The 16,516-nt window shown below is 46.7% G+C and overlaps 1 protein-coding gene across 14 annotated transcripts in view; it reads left to right on the forward strand.

Annotated features, from left to right (window-relative positions):
• Nucleotides 1–16,516, forward strand: part of KLC1 (kinesin light chain 1) — a 63,454-nt gene that overhangs the window by 27,624 nt on the left and 19,314 nt on the right. For 13 of the 14 annotated variants that reach the window (XR_009695484.1, XM_061159513.1, XM_061159514.1 and 10 more), the window contains exons 6-12: nucleotides 2,160–2,247; nucleotides 2,830–2,931; nucleotides 5,064–5,237; nucleotides 5,377–5,476; nucleotides 12,650–12,699; nucleotides 12,785–12,852; nucleotides 14,394–14,502. Coding sequence is in view for 12 of the 14 variants with exons in the window: in XM_061159513.1 (XP_061015496.1) it covers nucleotides 2,160–2,247; nucleotides 2,830–2,931; nucleotides 5,064–5,237; nucleotides 5,377–5,476; nucleotides 12,650–12,699; nucleotides 12,785–12,852; nucleotides 14,394–14,502 (691 nt within the window). In the remaining 2 variants the exon portion in view is untranslated. Of the gene's footprint in view, nucleotides 1–2,159; nucleotides 2,248–2,337; nucleotides 2,376–2,829; nucleotides 2,932–5,063; nucleotides 5,238–5,376; nucleotides 5,477–12,649; nucleotides 12,700–12,784; nucleotides 12,853–14,393; nucleotides 14,503–16,516 lie in introns of those variants that run through there. The other variant, XR_009695485.1, reaches the window with a different exon arrangement.

Below are 16,516 nucleotides of genomic sequence, written 5' to 3' on the forward strand. Positions count from 1 at the left end.
ATGCCTTCTACTTGAGAGGATTGGGGAGGCCTAGTGGAGGGGTGCGAGTGCTTTCTGGGACCTTGCAGGATGTGTTGGGGACTTACTCCTGCTTCCCATGGGGCAGAGCAGCGGCAGTGTGGTGGGAGGAGGCGATGGGGCTGCAGGGCATGTGCCGGAACGTGCCTGTGCCCAGCGGCCGGGTCTCAGAAGAGAGTTGTGGGGGACTGGAGCTCAGAGCGGCCCGGGGGCCGGGCTGCAGGGTCTGCTGGGGCTGGAGCTGGGCACCTGAGCGGGGCGCAGACAGGAGCCAGAGGGTCTGTGAAGAGACAGCAGTCAACCATCCAGAGAGAGAATGTTTCTGGCTAATCCTAGGTATTTTTATTGTGAATGAGTTAGGTGAAAAATGCATGTAGAACGTGACTGGGATTCGTTGTACGTAGAACGCGTGGTCACATAGATGTGCTAGGAATTCGATGGCCTCTCCTCTTTTCTCTTGGTACTGTAGTGTGAGAGTTTACTCATGTCAGCAAAATGTTTGGAAATAGCAGCTACATCTCTGTTCATATTGTATTCAATACTGAGTCCTAAAGCTGAACCGTAACTCACTATTTCAACTTTGTTCTATTAAGAGACATCTAATCTTAAGCTTTTTGGGGGAGGGGTATTAATATTATACTGATGAACATCTTTTGCTCAAGTTTTGCACAGAAGATTTTGAATTTTTTTCAGTGTCGATTCCTGAGCGGTACGAGTCTACACCTTACACGCTTCTTGATACAGATTGCCCAAGTGCTCAGGAAGGTGGTGTCCGCTCACCCTCGGCGACCGTCGCCAGCCTAGTGCGGGGCTGGTCATCTCCTGCTCTTTATTACAGAGACAGACAGCTTTGTGTGTTAATCTGTGTTCTGCGATTCTACGTTTTTAGTCATTTGGGCCTTCTGTGAAAATTCTGTGATCTTGCCCACTTCTGTACTCAGATTTATTTTAATGCTGGCAAGGTGTGCATTGGTTTTCATTTGAGTTTGAATTTTTGGATGGGCTTGTGGAATGCGTGCTGAGCCCCACCCCACCCCAAGCGTTTCTGATTCAGCGGATGTGGGGAAGGGCCAGGTTTCTAACTGGTTCCAGCTGTGGTTTGGGGTTCTTGCTCTTGGTGTGACCGCCCTCTTGGCTGATTGATAGTCCCTGACATTTTACGACAGGTCATAGTCTTAGAGCAGCTCTAAGTATACCTTCTTCATCCCATTTCACTCACAACTGGGAGATGGCTGTGGCTGTTATGTTTAACTGGGTCTGCTAGTTTTTGAAACACTGTTTCATACCTGCTGACTTTCACAGAAAGTTTGAGTCAGTTTAATATAAGATGTTAATAATATAACACAGTGTAAGATGATAATGTAAGTTTAATATAAAAGAAAAACTTTAGTTACTCAGAGGAGTCAGCGCACTGTAAGGACCCGGAAGCTTCCGTCCTTCCGCAGGGCGGCGCGGGCAGAAAGAACCTCGCTGGGCGGCTGTCCTGGCGCTGGGGCAGCGTGTGTGCTTAGTCTCTCTCACACGGCGCGTGACCGGTGTGCAGCCCATCCATCGGTTGGTCGGTTGGTCACACTTAGGCTGCCGGGGCCGGGCTGGGCCCGAGCTGCTACTGTCTCTCCGCCGTCAGCGGGCCCCTCCGCCCCGCCCTGTGTCCGCGGGTACAGCCCTGTCTGTGTGCGCGCATCGTCCTGAGCTGCTGCTTTGGCAAGTCATTGGCTTCTTAGGGCAGCTCTGTGAGTCCCGTCCTTCCTTGCAGCAGGCTGGTTGAGGAGGCCATGTGACACGCCAGGCCACGCGGCCTGCAGCCGGATCCGTTCTGCCTGCCTGCATGGTCTGTACGGCCACACTCACCTGTGCGGGCAGCGGGCACATGCAGACCCCTCGGCACACGGGGCGGTATTGTCCCAGCAGTCTAGCTTAGCAGACCCGATTCCCAGCTCTCCTTGCCAACGTGCTTGTTGAGGGAGTCTTTTCTCTCCTACATTAGGAGTGCTTTTAATAGCTAACTTTTTTTTAATAGCTAACTTTTAATTTTTTTTCATAACTGAAACTTAATTTTTATTTCCTTAGTTCCAGAATTGCATTTCAAAAAGATGTAGTGAGCAGCGTCTAAACATATAATTGTGTGTTTTTTAATTTAGAGACCAGAATAAATATAAAGATGCAGCTAACCTACTGAACGATGCCTTGGCCATCCGTGAGAAAACTCTGGGCAAAGATCATCCTGCGGTTTGTATACTGGTTCTTCCATCCTTTTCAAATTTTACTGTCCCTAATACATTTTTTTTACCCAACTCATTTCACTGTTAAACTCAACAGGGAAGATTTAAGAGCTGCCCTTTGACTGGATGGCACAGGTAGGACTTCCTCGCTCGGAGCCAGTGATGAGCTCCGTGTGGGTGACTCGCAGTTAGCAGGTTTCAGCGTGCACTTCTGTTGATCACCCACCTCAAATGGATCACGTACGGTGTTTTTGATCCTGAATCAAATTGCATGTACTTCTATAAATTTTTTCCTAAAAATTTTGTATTGTCTTTTTATTAAAATCTGGTTACATTTGCACATAGATCTATTTTGGTTGGTTTTGTGGCTTCCAAGTGAAATTTTAAAAAAGAATCAAGATCATACTGATTTGTGTAATGGCCTGTGGTGTTACTTTATGACCCACTGGAAAGTGATGTTGCTCTCTCGCCTCTTGAGTGAAGTCGGCTGGAGAGCACTTCCATCACGCACTGGGGATTGTGTGTGTGTGACGTCTGACGTCCCCTCAGCCTGGCGTTTACCGTTCTTCCTGGTTTCCTGTGTTGGTAGGTGGCAGCAACTCTGAACAACCTCGCAGTGCTCTATGGCAAAAGAGGGAAGTACAAAGAAGCCGAGCCGCTGTGTAAGAGAGCCCTGGAGATCAGAGAGAAGGTGCGCCCAGGATGGTCCTTGTTCCCGGAACGCCACGCTTTATGCTTTTAAATAATTCACTCTACATTTTGAGATCGGACCATGGTGATACATCCTCACTGGCCATATACCGAAAATAAGCCCTTCATTCTGGTGTGCAGTCTGAGACACAGCCGATGGGCCCTGCCTGGGAGTCTTGGTGGGGTAGGGGTGCAGAGGGTGGAGCCTTGAGTTCTAGGCCCTTCCAGCCTGAGGCCTAGAGTGGCCTAAAGTGACTCGGCTGAGGAAGGAATTTCTGAGGCCTGTGAGTGCCAGGCATGGGGCATTTCATTTACAGTGGGGCACGTGCCTATCATGAAGAAAAATGTGAAAATTAAACAGTCACCAAATATGCTTATGAAACTTAATGCAGTAGCTTTTCTTTTGAGAACTAAAAAGTAACTCAGAACTAGAGATTCAGTCAGCGTCATGGATGTTTACTGTGAGTTAGTACAGTTTATAGTGATTAGGTATTTTAAAAATGGATCTTGTTAGTTTCCACAGTACTCCATATAACTGTGTATTCAAATGTTGCAGACACTGGGCAGGTCCACGCCATGATAATTTAATTTGTGTGTGTCATTGTTATCAAATGTTATCATATTATCAAATATTATTTATCATTGATATTGAGAGATTAATCATTTAATTTCGAGTCATAATGGCAAGGACTTGGGGAAAAGAAAATGAGAAGAAGCTCATTATCAAATTATACAGGTCAAGTTTTGTCCATGCTGTCATTTGCGTGATATTTATTAAGAAATAAAATTATTTTTATTTTATTTTTTATTTATCCACTCAGGTTTTGAGTGGGCTGGGGTTAAAATCAGGGAGAACCACAGATGTATCACGTTGCGGATTATGAACTCTAGATGACGTTCTCTTAGGTTCTTTTGTGTTTATTTGCTCTCATTCACGCATCTGGCAAATGTTTATTGAGGACTTGGGGACCCTCACTTGGTTAGAGGTGATCATTTCGAATCAGCCACAGCCTCTTCCCTGGGCGCACGGCCCGCCAGGCAGACGCTGGCTTCTGGCCGAGAGCTCGGGGAGGGTGCAGAGCAGCAGCTCCTCCAGGCCCGGGGCTGGGGCTGTGCTGACGTGGCCTCCCGCCGTCGCTCGGTCTGGAGCCGAGTCTCAGGGCTTCCCAGCCAGGGAGAAGAGGGCAGTGCAGAGGTCAGGAGAGGCGGCTGCACAGGTAAGGGCACTGGGCAAGACCGAAGGCTTGTTCAGGTCCTAAGGGGGAAGTTCATGTTTATTCATCCACCTGTGTGCCAGCACCTTTGTAGGTGCTGAGATAACATTGCATCTAGACACTGAGACAAAGCACTCTGAGGCTTGCATTTTAATAGGGGAGAGTCAGGCGATAAAGAACTAAATCGATAAATGAGAGTTTTGAGTAGTGATACTAGCAAAGAAAGAAAAAAACGCAAGTGATGTGCTTGTGAGTTAACTGGGTGGGGACGGACTCACGGTTCCCTTAAATTGGATACAAGGAGGTCCCTTCTGAGGGGACCTGAGACCTGCAGGATGAGTTGGTGGTGGGGGTGGGGAGCTGGGTAGGGCTGGGAGAAGAGTGTCGTGTGTCTGGGACAGCACATTTGAGTGAAGTGTGAGGGGCCTGGTTTGTGGTCACAGAATCTGGTTTTAAAGAGGGGATGCGTAGGATGTTAGTTGAGGAGCTGGGAGTTCCCTTTGAGGCTGTTCTTCACAGGAATGAGTGTAATCCCGTTAGAGTCAGGAAGGCCTGAGTGTGAATTTGGGCTTGTTTAGAACTTGGCAGTCATATTAGATAGCCTTTATAAAATCCAGTTTCTTCATCTTCAGAATGTCCGTAATATTACCTACCATGTAGGATTGTTGTAAGGATTCAAGACTCCAAAGCTTGGGAAGGAAATCAGCACAGCTTCCTCCCTCCCCCGAGAAGACGACTCAACAAAGGCTGGTTAAGTGATTTTTCTACTGTGTGGGTGGCTGTTTAAGTGTCATAAGCCTGGAAGCAAGGCGCAGTCCTCTTGATTCTTAGGAGGAGCCTTCTCGTGGCAGGGCAGGGACTGGGTTGGATGGTACCCTGTGAAACAACAAGTGTCTCTGATGCTACTTTTCATTCCTAGGTTTTGGGAAAGGACCACCCAGATGTCGCCAAGCAGTTAAATAACTTGGCTCTACTGTGCCAGAACCAGGGCAAGTACGAAGAAGTGGAATATTATTATCAGAGAGCCCTCGAGATCTACCAGACAAAACTGGGTCCTGATGACCCCAATGTGGCCAAAACAAAAAATAACCTGGTATGTTGACAGAAGGTCAGCTCTGTAGACAGATTCCTTTCTTCCTGAAGCTTAAGCGCTGTTTCATAGTGTAACTGGTAGATGAGAATGTGTGCTTCCCTGACGTTTGAAGAGTAGTAAGTGCTTTTTTTATTTTAAGGCTTCCTGCTACCTGAAGCAAGGAAAATTCAAGCAAGCAGAAACCCTGTACAAAGAGATCCTCACTCGCGCACACGAAAGGGAGTTTGGTTCAGTGGATGGTAAGAGGTGCACTTTTGTTTCTAAGCAGATGCAGCTGTAGGGTGTGTTAAACATAGGGATTTCCAGCTTAAAACTCAGTAATACCCAGGTCATCACAGTCTTGGGGATGGCCCACCTGCCTCACGTGTTTCCAGGTTGCCCTCACCCGAGTCTGCGCTTGCGTTAGGTACAGCCTGGATGCAGTAACTCCAGGGTTCCTCCCTGGAGTCCTTGGCTGCTTTCTTGAATTGTTCTGTCGTCCAGTGGTTCAGAGTGCCGGCAGGAACCCAGCAGCTCCAGCACCACCTGGGACCTGTCAGAAATGCAGATCCTCCGCCTGTCCCAGTCCTGCCGGACTGTCTGACGGCCGTAAGGAGCTGAGGCCTGTCTCCTTCATATTCCTTAAAGTATTGTAGGTGCTTAATACACAGTTTTGGAATAAATATTTTGTCAGACTTTTAACTGCTCAGTAAAACAGTATCTGTATGTTACGTGAGGCATCTTTCCCCCTTCAGTGGCCGTGACAAGAGGGGTTGAGAATGTGGACAGTTGTTACCAGTGTGTTAGAAACCTTAGGATTCGTGGGGAAGAGGTATGGTTAATAAATACTTCCTTTTATGGAGAATTTCTGGAAAGCACTTTTGAAAACCTTTTGAGAAGTGTATTAGTTTTTCTCTGTCAGCAAGAGGAGCAGTCTAAGTCTGTTTTACTGCCAGAAGGTAGTAATGCCCCAGGCTTGTCATTCTGGAAATGGACTCTGTCTGCCTCAGGCCCTTACTGGATCATAGCTCACCTCCCCGGACTTCACGGTCCACAGAGAGCTTCCGTGTCGTGTCCTCTCACAGCAGAAGCCTTGCTGGGTTTGGGTTGATTCCAGGTCATCAGCTTAAGGCTGCTTCAGATAAGTTTTACTCAGGGAAGTGGTCTGCTAACTTCCCTGGTGATTGTAACTTCTCTCTACTGAAAGTAGTAGCATGGAGTCCAGTTACTTGGGTTCTAGTCAGAAGCGGTTTTTCGGTGCTTGGATTCACCCTGCACACAGACGTTAGAACAGAGGACAGAAAGCTGCAGGTGTGCCCGGAGGGGCCGCGGGGCGTGGCTCTCAGGCCACAGGCCTTTCCTCTCAGGCCACAGGCCTTTCCTCTGGTGCAGCACTGATGCGCACGACCCGGTTCCTTGTCAGGAAATCCAGTTCTCCTAACTGAGCTGGATTCTTGTCTGACAGTAGGATTAGATTAGTACATATAGCTAAAACGTCGGTAAACAACAGTGTTGGTTCAGTTCAGTCTCTCAGTCGTGGCCGACTCTTTGCAACCCCATGGACTGCAGCACACCAGGCCTCCCTGTCCATCACCAACTCCAGAAGCTTGCTCAGACTCATGTCCATCGAGTCGGTGATGCCATCCAGGCATCTCATCCTCTGTTGTCCCCTTCTCCTCTTGCCTTCATTCTTTCCCAGCATCAGGGTCTTTTCCAGTGAGTCAGTTCTTTGCATCACGTGGCCAAAGTGTTGGAGTTTCAGCTTCAGCAGTCCTTCCAATGAATATTCAGGACTGATCTTTCGGACTGACTGGTTTGGTCCCTGGCTGCCCAAGGGACTCTCAGGAGTCTTCTCCAACACCACAGTTCAAAAGCATCAGTTCTTTGGCACTCAGCTTCCTTTATGGTCCATCTCTCACATCCATACATGACTACTGGAAAACCATAGCTTTGACTAGATGGACCTTTGTTGGCAAAGTAATATCTCTGCTTTTTAATATGCTATCTAGGTTGGTCATAACTTTCCTTCCAAGGAGCAAGTATCTTAATTTCCTGGCTGCAGTCACCATCTGCAGTGATTTTTGGAGACCAGGAAAATAAAAGTCTGTTACTTTTTCCATTGTTTCCTCATCTATTTGCCATGAAGTGATGGGACTAGATTCCATGATCTTAGGTTTTTGAATGTTGCGTTTTCCCCTCTCCTCTTCCACTTTCATCAAAAGGCTGTTTAGGTCCTCTTCACTTTCTGCCATAAGGGTGGTGTCATCTGCCTATCTGAGGTTATTGATATTTCTCCCGGAAATCTTGATTCCAACTTGTGCTTCATTCAGCCAGGCATTTTGCCTGATGTATTCTGCATGTAAGTTTAATAAGAAGAGTGACAATATACAGCCTTGATGTACTCCTTTCCCAATTTGGAACCAGTCTGTTGTTCCATGTCCAGTTCTAACTGTTGCTTCCTGACCTGCATGCAGGTTTCTCAGGAGGCAGGTCAGGTGGTCTGGCATTCCCATCTCTAAGAATTTTCCACAGTTTATTGTGCTCCACACAGTCAAAGAGTTTGTCATAGTCAGTGAAGCAGAAATAGATGTTTTTCTGGATCTCTTGGTTTTTCAATGATCCAGTGGATGTTGGCAGTTTGATATCTGGTTCCTCTGCCTTTTCTAAATCCAGCTTGAACATCTGGAAGTTCACATTCACGTACTGTTGAAGCCTGGCTTGGAGAATTTTGAGCATTATTTTGCTAGCATGTGAGATGAGTGCAATTGTGCGGTAGTTTGAAGTTTCTTTGGCATTGCCTTTCTTTGTGTTTGGAATGAAAACTGACCTTTTCCAGTCCTGTGGCCACTGCTGAGTTTTCCAAATTTGCTGGCATATTGAGTGCAGCAGTTTGGTCTCCTCGTGATGATAACAGCATCATCTTTTAAGATTTGAAATAGCTCAGCTAGAATTCTATCACCTCCACTAGCTTTGTTTGTAGTGATGCTTCCTAAGACTCACTTGACTTTGCATTCCAGGATGTCTGGCTCTAGGTGAGTGATCACATCATCATGGTTATCTGGGTCATTAATACCTTTTTTGTATAGTTTTTCTGTGTATTCTTGCCACTTCTTCTTAATATTTTCTGCTTCTGTTAGGTTCATACCATTTCTGTCCTTTATTGTGCCCATCTTTGCATGACATGTTCCCTTGGTATCTCTCATTTTCTTGAAGAGATCTCTAGTCTTTCCCATTCTATTGTTTTCCTCTATTTCTTTGCATTGATCGCTGAGGCAGGCTTCCTTATCTCTCCTTGCTATTCTTTGGAACTCTGCATTCAAATGGGTGTATCTTTCCTTTTCTCCTTTGCATTTGGCTTTTCTTCTTTTCTCAGCTATTTGTAAGGCCTCCTCAGACAACCATTTTGCCTTTTTGCATTTCTTCTTCTTCGGATGGTTTTGATCATCACCTCCTGTACACTGTTAAAACCTCCATCCATAGTTTTTCAGGCACCCTATCTATCAGACCTGATCCCTTGAATCTGTTTGTCACCTCCACTGTATAATCGTAAAGAATTTGATTTAGGTCATACATGAATGGCCTAGTGGTTTTCCCTACTTTCTTCAATTGAAGTCTGAATTTGGCAATAAGGAGTTCATGATCTGAGCCACAGTCAGCTCCCGGTCTTGTTTTTGCCAACTGTATAGAGCTTCTCCATCTTGGCTGTAAAGAATATAATCAGTCTGTTTTCAATATTGACCTTCTGGTGATGTCCATGTGTAGAGTTGTCCCTTGTGTTGTTGGAAGAGGGTTTTTGCTATGACCAGTGCGTTCTCTTGGCAAAACTGTTCGCCTTTGCCCTGCTTCATTTTGTACTCCAAGGCCAAACTTGCCTGTTACTCCAGGTATCTCTTGACTTTCTACTTTTGCATTCCAGTCCCCTATGATGAAAAGGACATCTTTTTTTGGTGTTAAGTTGTAGAAAGTCTTGTAGGTCTTCATAGACTCGTTCAACTTCAAGTTCGGCGTTAGTGGTTGGGGCATAGACTTGGATTACCGTGATACTGAATAGTTTGCCTTGGAAACGAACAGAGATCATTCTGTCATTGTTGAGATTGCACCCAGGTACTGCATTTTGGACTCCTTTGTTGACTAAGAGGGATACTCCGTTTCTTCTAAGGGATTCTTGCCCACAGTAGTAGATATAATGGTCATCTGAATTAAATTTACCCATTCCGGTCGACTTTAGTTCACTGAATCCTAAAATAGCGATATTCACTCTTACCATTCTGTTTGACTATGTCCAGTTTACCTGGATTCATGGACCTAACATTCAGGTTCCTGAGCAATATTCTTTACAGCCACATCCACAGCTGGGCGTTGTTTTCGTTTGGCGCCATCTCTTCATTCTTTCTGGAGTTATTTCTCCACTGATCTCCTGTAGCATATTGGGCACCTCCCGACATAGGGAGTTCATCTTTCAGTGTCATATCTTGTTGCCTTTTTATACTGTTCATGAGGTTCTTAAGGCAAGAATACTGCTGTGTCAGTAAGTTTTAAATACTGTTCAGTCTTTTTTTTTTTTTTAAATTGAGATTTAAAATATGTTTTCAAATATTTAAACAGTTTTTGTGCCAGCACCCCTAACTGAATAATCCATCTATTCCCACCACTAAGTCTTAAGGTCATATTGGTCATATTCTAAATTCTTTATCAAGTCAGGGGTTTTATTGCTGTTGGTTAATGGTGGGGGTGGTTTTTGTATTGAACTGTTTCTTTCCACTGATGCAGATACTGATTCTTGTGCCAGTTACACATCTTCTTGGCTGTTGTGGTTTGAAGTGAGGCAGGCGTGGGAGGGGGTGAAGGTAGAATATGTGATGTGTCAAGGGCTCTCTGATTAATCTTTGCTTTCAAAATTTCCTGGGCTGGTCTCACTTTGTTTTTTTGCTTTATTTTTTAAATTGAAGTATAGATTAAAATGTTAATTACTGCTTTACAACAAAATGATTCAGTTATGAACATATATACATTCTTCTTAAAGTATCTTTCCCACTGTGGTTTATCACAAGATCCTTCAGCCTCTGTGCTGTCCAGTAGGGCCTTGCGGTTTGTCCATCCTCTCTATGATCATTTACGCCTGCTGGCCCTGGCCTCCCTCTCCGCTTCCCCCCAGCCCATCAGCAGCTCCCAGGCTGTCCTGTCTGTGAGTCTTGTTTCTGTTTCATAGATAGGTTCGTTTGTGTCATAAATTAGATTCTGGGTGGTATCGTATGGTATTTGTCTCTCTCTTTCTGACTTAATTCACTTAGTACGACCCGCTCTAGTTGCATCCATGTTGCTGCAAATGGCATTATTTCATTCTTTATTTTTCTAATGACTGAGTAGTATTCCATTGTATATATGTCATCCATTCATTTGTTGATGGACATTAGGTTTGTTTCCAGGTTTTGGCTGCTGTAAAAAGTGCTGCTCTGAACATAGGGGTGCATGTATCTTTTTGAAATGAGTTTTCTCTGGGTATGTGGCACGGAGTGGAGTTGCGGATCTCACGGTAACTCTTTAGTTTTCTGAGAAACCCCCATACTGTTTTCTGTAGCAGCTGCACCAACTTATATTCACACCAGCCGTGTTGGAGGGCTCCTTTTCTCCTCACCCTCTCCACCGCTTCCTTTTGTAAACTTTAATGATGGCCATTCTGACAGGTGTGAGGTGGTACCTCATTGTAGTTTTGATTTGCACAGCTCTAATAATTAGTGACCTTGAGCATCTTCTCATGTGCCTGTTGCTTATCTCTATGTCGTCTTTGGAGAAATGTCTGTTTAGGTCTTCTGACCATTTTTTGATTGGGTTGTTTGTTCTCTTTTGTGTTGCTGAATTGTGAGAGCTGTTTGTATATTTTGGAGATTAATCCCTTGTCAGTTGCAGCCTTTGCAAATATTTTCTTCCATTCTGTAGATTGTCTTTAATTTTGTTTATGGTTTCCTTTTCTGTGCGAGTATTCACTCTTTTAAAACCAGTATTTAAAACTAGCTTTACTCTTCTCCTATGACATGCCAAATAATCATGATAGTAGTTAACCATGTACACTAGTCTTTCAATGAAAAAAAGTTGAAATTTGTAATGTTACTTTTCTTAGCAGTTCTGTGAAGTGGCTCACACCTTACTCCATTTTAGGAGCGAGGACCCTGCAGGCTAAGTGCTTCTCCCGGATCAGGAAGTTATGAGTGGTTGGATTGGGTGGGGACACAGGTCTTGTTCTCCAGAGCCTGAAATACGTCCTCATTGCAGGAAACCTCAAAAATAAGTGCAGAGACGGGAACAGGAGAATCACTGTCATTTCATTACCCGGATACGTCTTTTAATGTTTTTAGTGTCTCTCCTTCCTTTTTTCTTACTGATTTGTGTAGTTGAAGCAACAGTTTACATGTAATCACATCTATTGATTATTTTCCTTTATGCTAGTAGCTTAAACATGTTTCATGTCATACCCTTCACTTGTAAGACTGCTTGCCTGCCGTGTTGGGGTACATTAGTTGTTTGGAAGTTTTGGGTGAACGGTATGTGTCAGCATTCTCAAAAGTTAAGAAAAATTTAAAGGAATGTTGATTTATAATTTTTTCACTTTTTCTCTCAACATCTTACTATTTGGACTTTGTTTAATGTTAGGTTCCTCAAATTCTAAATGGTCCAAGTGTTATGTGAAGATTCTAGCATTGAAAATTTTCCTATAGGGTTTTTTACCGAAGCTCCACGGGGAGACTGGCCTACTAAGAAACATACCTTCTCTCTGCTAAAGACTCTGCGCCCTGGAGCCTGAGCAGAGTTGCTGTACAACCCCAGATGTGCTAGGATCAGGATTGCTGTAGACATTCAGCTTGGCTTGTGTTGAGGGAGCTCTTAATAGCTTCTGCAGCTCGCTAGGAGCACGGTTTTGGCCCTGCTGGGAAAGAGGCTAGAAAACAAAACACACATCATCAAATAGCCCACAGTAGACAATATCACTTTCACGCCTCACAGTTAGGTGCTGGAGAACTGAGGTCATTTCTTTTTTATCTGTGAATCCCCAGCTCTCAGAAAATAGTAGGCGTTCAGTAAATGTTTGGAGAAACAAGTCGGTGAACAACAGGAAGTTTCCTTATAAGGACGTGAGCATTTGTCTGTGTTTTTGAAAGTTTCCTCCCTGTCTAGGTAGGCACCTTTGATTCCGTGCCTTCTGTTCACAGAATGGCGCATAAATGGTCATTTCCTTCTTATTTCTTGGGTCTGGTTCTGCCGTCAGAGTCCTTTTTCTCCAGTGTGATGCCTAGTCCGTTCTTGCTGTGAAAAGTAATATCTGAGAAGGATCATGTGGAAAACAAAACAGAAACCTTGCAGACGCTGGAACTTGACAACTTCTACGTAGTGGACTCGGTTACGCCTCGATTCATAGCATGTTATTTTTTCTTCCATAGATGAAAATAAACCCATTTGGATGCATGCTGAGGAGAGAGAAGAATGCAAAGTAAGAACACATTATTTTGTGAAGTTTTCTAAACTGAATATATTGGTTGATAATTATCTACTTGAAATTCTGTGTTGCAATTTAGGGAAAGCAGAAGGATGGGACGTCTTTTGGAGAGTACGGTGGCTGGTACAAGGCCTGCAAAGTTGACAGGTGCGTCTGCTTGCCTGGGAAACAGACACTCAGCTGTGGGAGGCACCGATGCTTCAAAGGCGGCCTGTCAGCCCCGTCATGTGTAAAGCTCCTCAAGGCGATGTGGCTGCACAGGCCCTTATTTTCCCCCAGGTTCCAGTGAAACTCCATAACTTTGCGTATACAAAACCCACCTTAATATGCTGCCATGGGCAAAAGCATGGGCCCTGTTCATTAACGCTGAGTCTTAAGACTAGCTCCCAGGTGGCGGGAGGAGAGATGGCTAAGCGGGGACACAGCCTTTAAGGCCGTAGGGCAGACTCGCAGGAGCAGGCCGGCGGCCCTGCGGAGCCAGCACCCTGCAGCTAATCCAGGCGCACACCCCGTCCCCACGGCCTCCGGGCCTCCCGTCTGCAGAGGGCGGTGTGGCTCCTCCAGCATCAGCCCGCCAGCCTGGCCCAGTGCCGTTTCCTCTTCTGACCGGAACACTTTTCTTGTCAGTAGTCTCTTCCTGTTTTAACTTTCACGTATTCTCTAAGACTCAGTTTACTAGTCTTCTGTTACTATTTCAGGAAAACTCTTTTTATTCTGAATCCCTAGTTTGGAATAAATATCCTTCCTCTGACTCCCCGTAGCACTTACCATAATTTCTGAATTTCACATGCTTTCTCCCAGTACGTGTAAACTGTCTGAAAACATGGAGTATAGCTGCTTTATCATTTACTTAAAACTATTTATTGTATCCTTTTTGCTGCATTGGGTCTTAGTTGCAGCACACATGGGATCTTTTTGTATCTGCAGTGTCTTTTTGCGGCACACAGATTCTCTAGTTGTGGCCCTCTGCCCTAGTTGCAGTGCAGCATGTGGGATCTAGTTCCCTGACCAAGGATCGAACCTAGACCCCGTGCACTGGAGGTGCAGAGTCCTGGCCCCTGGACCACCGGGGAGTTCCCAGCTTATTTCTAAAGCTCCTGTCATCAGTAAGAGAACAATACCCTGGAGCATATCTGTAGTAAAATGAGCTAGATTTATTTCTCATTTGTTAACGAGACTGCTCTGTCAGCAGCACAGAAACACACCGTCTGTGTCCACGCTGCTTGGTCTTCTTTTGCACACACAGCCGTCATTCTTTGACTCCGGTCCTGCTGGTGATGAGTTTTGGATTCGCGCTGTTTCCCCTCTCCTTGCAGCGGGAAAGGAGAAGGTAGAGAGCAGCGTTGGAACGTGCGTCCTCTGTACTGCCTGGCACAGTCAGCTCTGCTTCCAGGGCACGCCTGATGGTCACTGGATAGACCCAGCACAGACCTTCCTGTTGAGACTGCCCAGTAGGCTGTGTGAGCGGAAAGAGCTCTGGGGTTTGTCCCACCAGCCGCGGGGCTCAGTGCTGTAGGCAGGGCATGCTTGAGTTAGAAGAGCCTTTTAGAACTTTACAGGTGAAAAGTACCGCAGACGTTTAACTTCAGCCAGACGACAGCCCGTTTGTCCGCAGGCTGAGTGCTGCTGACCACGGCCGCTCCGGGGCTTACATTGAACCAGTTTGTGTGTTGTCTGCTTTCTTACAGTCCAACTGTCACCACGACTTTAAAAAACCTCGGGGCACTTTACAGACGTCAAGGTAAATTTGAAGCTGCGGAAACACTGGAAGAAGCAGCCATGAGGTCTCGTAAACAGGTCAGTTAGCAGCTTTCTGCTTATAGCTTTGAGTTTGATTCTGTTTTATGAGACTTGTTGAAATACTGACTTAGAGAGAGGAAACATTTCCTGTTTTAGTTTGTACAAATAAAATCGGGTTGCTCAAGTGACGTGAACGTGACACCACGGGCACCAGCTGCAGAAGCAGGAGTCAGAGCCGCCAGAGTCAGCACCGTCTGTGCCTTTGGGGACGTTGTCAGGAAGACAAAAGGCGTCGTGGAGTGGGTGGACGGGTTTGCAGACCACATCTCTGACGCGGTCCAACATCCAGAATGTGTAAGAACAAAACGACCAGCTCATGAAGAAATGAACACAGGCCCCAAGCCGACATTTCTCTGAAGATGCCGCACAGCCGCCACCAGCACATGAAAGGACGCTCCGGGTCGTCAGTCATCGGGGAGGCGCGTGCAGATGCGGCGAGGCACCGCTTCACACCCTCTAGGGTGGCTGGCAGGAAAAACAGCAGAAGTAGCAGGTGTTGAGTACTGCAGCCCTGCTCACGGCTGGTGGGGACGTGGACGGCTCAGCTGCCTGCCGGAGAGGACGGTTGGGAGGGTCCTCCAGGAGTGAGGCCTGGAGTTCCTGTCTGACCCTGGGCGCCCGCTCCTGGCGCCTGCCCGAGAGGGCAGCCGGGTGCCGAGGCAGATGCTGCTGGTTCCCCTTCCTCCGCGCTGTGTTCTGTACAGCTGCTGAGTCAGCGAATGGTGAAGCCCTGCTCCTGGGAGGCACAGTCAGGCTGCTGCAAGTCTCTGGTCACACTGCGTCACCAGATCAGCACGGAGCTTGTCTGCACTGCTTCTGTCCAAGGACACCTTCTGTGGTTTCTGTCGTTGACTCATTAATGTTGACGTCATGGCCGGCAGCATAACTCCTGCCTGAAGGGAGCTCATCTCCACAAGGCACGTGCCCACCTTCTCACGTAAGCTCAGGTCTCCAGAGGACACCTGAGCACCACTCGAGGGGCCACCGACCAAAATGTGGATAACACGGTTCTGAGTGCCTCAGACTGGGGGAAGGACGTTGTCTACAGCATGAGATGAAGCAGGAAAGCAGTGTCGCCTTGTTCCGTCTTAGTGGGGATGTGCATGTCAACTGACCTGAATTTTTCTCCACTCTCTGTGTGTCTGTGAACCCCCACGGAAGCACTGAGAGTGTTGATTTGGGATGACAGATCCATTTTGGCCAGTAGGTGAATTGGCAGGTGTGGCCTCCGTGAGTGATGAGGAAATACGTTCATGGCCGCGTTGGTTTCAGTAGGTTGAATGTCCAGACAGCCGCACGTTCATTGATGGATGAATGGATACACCGTGTGGTATATTTATGCGATGGAATGTCATTTGGAAATAAGAAGGACTACTGAAGCACTTTGCTTCATCATCTGAGGTGTTTTAGTGTCGCTGAAACACGGTTTGTAGGGAACTCACAAGGAGAAGGCTTGCTTACTGCCCTTCAGTTGCCAGTTTTCAGAGTTAAGAGGGTGATATGTTACTATATACGTGTACAGGTGTAAAGATGGCAGGTTTTGTTTTCTGTTTTTAGGACTGGAGGGGCTGATGTGGTTTTTCCCCCAGAACGGTATATGTGTAGGCTGTCATGCAGTTGTTGGTTTATGGCGACTTTCGGGCTGGGGTTAAAGTTACCTGTCGAGATTCTGTGCAGAGGGATTAGGGAAGGCCCAGCCGAGGGCCTGGCCATGATCCTCTCCCTGCCGGTGCCCCCGCGGGAGCCCCTCTGTCACCCTTCCTGGGTCTCCGACTGAGGGGCTGCTGTTCTGGGGAAGGGCTGTGAGCACGCGCCCTGGGGGTGTGCGGCCTGGGCTTCTGGCTCTCGGTCTGCGATGCCCCTTCATCGTCAGGCCTTGCTGTGAACCAGCACTGCGTAGTGTTAGCAGCCAGCAGCGTTGAGTCTGGAGCTGAGCTGCAGGCGTTTGAAGAAGAGGTTGCCAGTGCTTTGCTGCAAACGGCCTCTCCTGACAGGAGGGCCAGGGTCCACT

Source organism: Dama dama, chromosome 13 (genome assembly GCF_033118175.1).
Source record: "Dama dama isolate Ldn47 chromosome 13, ASM3311817v1, whole genome shotgun sequence".
NCBI lineage: Eukaryota > Metazoa > Chordata > Mammalia > Artiodactyla > Cervidae > Dama > Dama dama.